At 37.6% G+C, this 4,009-nt stretch overlaps 1 protein-coding gene across 1 annotated transcript in view; it reads right to left on the reverse strand.

The window, feature by feature from the left end:
- Positions 1–1,625: 1,625 nt before the first annotated feature.
- LOC115224662 (Meckel syndrome type 1 protein homolog) overlaps positions 1,626–4,009 on the reverse strand; it is a 43,977-nt gene continuing 41,593 nt past the window's right edge. The window contains exon 5 of the mRNA XM_029795519.2: positions 1,626–1,742. Within this exon, the coding sequence (XP_029651379.1) occupies positions 1,638–1,742 (105 nt within the window). The 3' untranslated portion in view covers positions 1,626–1,637. The remainder of the gene's footprint in view (positions 1,743–4,009) is intronic.

A 4,009-nucleotide genomic window follows, 5' to 3' on the forward strand; every position in this document is an offset into this window, starting at 1 on the left:
TAAACCTTAAAGACTTCATTCATACATTTCTATACATACATACTTTTTTGAATGTCCATTACTCAAATAATTCTGCATTTTTATAGTTGCACTTTTTACCTGATAGTAGATAAATTTTTTATTCCACAATGTATTTGTAGTGGCTTCATGCAGGGTTTGCATTGATTCGATCCTCAATTGCCAAATTTCACTTAACAATTCAAAAGCCCATAGTGTGTGTATATATATATATATAGGTGGCTGTGTGGCAAGAAGCTTGCTTCCCAACCACATGGTTCTGAGTTCAGTCCTACTGGGCAAGTGTCTTCTATTATAGCCTCAGGCCGACCAAACCCTTGTGAGTGGATCTGGTAGACAGAAACAGAAAGAAGCCTGTTGTACATATATATATATATATATATATATATATATTATATATATATATATATAAAATTACGTTATTCGTAAACAAAAAAGAAGTTTGCTTTTTTAGGGGCCTTGAGATATATTGAGATATACAGATATGGAAATATTTTACTTTCAAATGCAGAATAATAATGCTGAATAGAACAGGAGAGAACATCCTTATATTGTAGAAAAATTTTTGTTAGCGCCCAGTCCTGCCTGACTGGCCCCTATACCGGTGTCATGTAAAAAGCACCCACTACATTCTTGGAGTAGTTGGTGGTAGGAAGGGCATCAAGCTGTAGAAACCAGATTGGAGCCTGGTGCAGCCTCCTGGCTTGCCAGTCCTCAGTCAAACTGCCCAACCCATGCCAGCATGGAAAGCAGACGTTAAACGATGATGATGATGATGATGATGATGATATATATCTATATATATAACGGGAAGCTTTATGAAAATAAACAAAAGACGAAGGCAGGTGGAAAACAAACAAACAATTGTATTAGTATGGCGCTCAGGAATATAAATAAAACAAGTCTTTTACGTTTCGAGCCTATGCTCTTCGACAGAAAGATACACAGAAAAGAAACACGGAGAGAAACAAGGAGAGAAAAAAATGCGTGCAGAAGCTAGCGAATCAACATGGCGATATACACATATATAAATATATTGGTGCATGTGTGGCTGTGTGGTAAGAATCTTGCTTCCCAACCACAAGGTTCCAGGTTCAGTCCCACAGTGTGGGACCTGTGAGAAGTGTTTCTACTGTAGCCTCAAACAGACCAAAACCTCGCAACTGGATTTGGTAGACGGAAACTGAAAGAAGCCCATTACACACACAACATATATGCATGTGTTGAGTATGTATCTGTGCTAGTTCCCCCGCTAATACTTGACAAGTGGTGTTGGTTTGTTTACATCCCCATAACTTAAGAGACCGATAGATATAAGAAACAGGCTTAAAGAAAATAATTGCAGGGGGTCGATTCATTCAACTAATAATTCTTCAAGGTGGTGCCCCAGCATGGCCACAGTTGAATAACTGAAACAAGTAAAGAAATAAAAAACAAACAAAAAAAGACACAAAACACTCTTCACAGAAAGAGGCAATTCCTCAAAATATAAAAACAATCAGAAATTCATCATTTTCTTCTTTTCTGTCCCCCCCCCCCCACCATTTTTTTTTTTATTTCATGAAAGAAATGAGAAAAAAAAATTTCCAATGAAATCCTGGGACAGAATAGATTTGAACTTACTTGACTCTCCTCCTGATTGTGTTTCTCTCCCGTAAAGCAATCACTTGTTTTGCCAACGACGTGAATTGCTCCTTCTGCGAAGTGGTACAGGCCTCTGTGATCTATAAAAAACAAAAACAACATAATACTATTCTGGGACAAATATTCACAAAATTACTGAAAATAACTAGGCATGTCTCTGTGGTAAGAAGTTTGTTTTCCAACCACATGGTTCTGGGTTCAGTTCCACAGTGTGGAAACTTGGGTAAGTGTCTTCTACAATGGCCTTGAGCTCACCAAAGATTTGTAAGTGGATTTGGTAGATGGAAACTGAAAGAAGTCCGTTAACCAGCCGACTCCAAGTACCTTGGATCATAGGGCGACATGCTGTGCTTGAGGAGACCCTATTGAGTCAAGTACTTCAACATCAACAGCAATATCAAAATCAAATCAAATGGAGATGGTAGTTTTGACCCCCATGTCGGTGGCACGTAAAAAGCCCCATCCAAACATGGCCGATGCCAGTGCTGTTTTGACTGGCTTCAGTGCCGGTGGTATGTAAAAAGCACCCACTATACACTTGGAGTGGTTGGCGTTAGGAAGGGCATCCAGCTGTGGAAACACTGCCAAATAAGACTGGAGCCCGGTGCAGCCTCCTGGCTTCCCTGACCCCAGTCGAACCACCCACCCATGCCAGCATGGAAAACAGACTTTAAACATTGATGATGATGATGATGATTATATATACATACATTCATATATCTTTATATATATAAAACTGAGAATGTGTGTCTGTCTGTCTGTGTGTTTCCCTAAAACTTGAGAACTACACAACCAATTTCATTCAAATTTTACACATGCCTTACTTAGGGTCCGGGGAGTGTCATCAGCAAAAAGAATTTTGAACTTTTTGCCTAGGGCGAGCCCACAGCAATATCATATCTTCTCCACTACGATTCCCTAAAACTTGAGAACTACACAACCAATTCCATTCAAATTTTACACATGCCTTACTTAGGGTCCATGTAGTTTCATGGGCAAAAAAATGTTCAACTTCTTGCCTAGAGCGAGCCCATAGCAATATCATATCTTCTCCACTATTTCAGTATTACGTGTTAAAAGTGAAACAAAAACGTTTCTCTATTTTATGTCAGATACTTTCACTTTAACAATAAAAATAATAATAACAATTGAATTATATGTAGTAAGTAATAATTAAAATCAAACTAAAGTATAATATAATCGTAACATACAAAAGTAAAAATAGCAATTGGTATAAAATTGCATCAATGACTTGAACTTGAATAAGTGGTTTCACATGAATGGGAGTAAATTAAAATAAAATTAGCGTGCAGAAATGGAATAGTCCAGATGGATAATAAAAAATTAAATTTGAACACATGGAGAAAAGCACCTTCAAAAAGTGTCTTGGTGCGACTATGAAAGGTATCTAATCAGAGGCGGTAAATTCGCCACAATAGAAGAAAGGTTCGAGTCAACGGAGCGTGCAAGGGAGTACTCGACTCAACCTTACAAAGTGCAAATATTTTATTTTTACCTTTATATCTGGAACGTAGGATGTCCCGGAAAAAAATTTTAAATGCCCCCCTCCCCCCAGAAGTAGAGGTAGGCTGGATTGTAGCCACACTTCTATACAAGAGGGAGGAGAAGATACAATTGATCGAAATTACAAGAGACGGGCTAACAATTCCAGTCTGTTATATATTTTGAGTATTGTTATCACTAGCGATATCAAGATATAACTTTGTATTTTGTATTTTATGTGTAGATGTATATATATAGATGTACATGTAATATATACACATATATACATGCACTAGCACTATGACCTGGCAACGACGGGTCTTTAATGCTACTATATATATATATATATACTTTATTTAAAAGCAGCAGAAATTCAACAAAACCTGTTACTCAGAGTTTCACGTTCCCATTTGTTGGACAGTTTTGTTAAAATAGAAACGATATGACAATTCTATCAAGACTAGTATAAATGTTACACCTTTAAAAATGGACTTGTTTGATTGGTCCTATATATACATATAGGTGCAGGCATGGCTATGTAGTAAGAAGCTTGCTTCCCAACCACATGGTTGCAGGTTCAGTCCCACTGCATGGCACTTCGGCAAGTGTATTCTACTATATCCTCGAGCTGACCAAAGCCTTGCAAGTGGATTTGGTAGACGGAAAGTTAGAGAACCCCATTATATATATATATATTTATGTGTGTCTTTGTGTCTCTGTTTGTCCCCGCCAACATCGCTTGACGACCAATGTTGCTATGTTTACATCCCCATAACTTATCAGTTCGGAAAAAAGCCTGATAGAATAAGTACTACACTTAACTAGGCTTACAAAGAATAGGTCC

Source organism: Octopus sinensis, linkage group LG26 (genome assembly GCF_006345805.1).
Source record: "Octopus sinensis linkage group LG26, ASM634580v1, whole genome shotgun sequence".
Taxonomy (NCBI): Eukaryota; Metazoa; Mollusca; class Cephalopoda; order Octopoda; family Octopodidae; genus Octopus; species Octopus sinensis.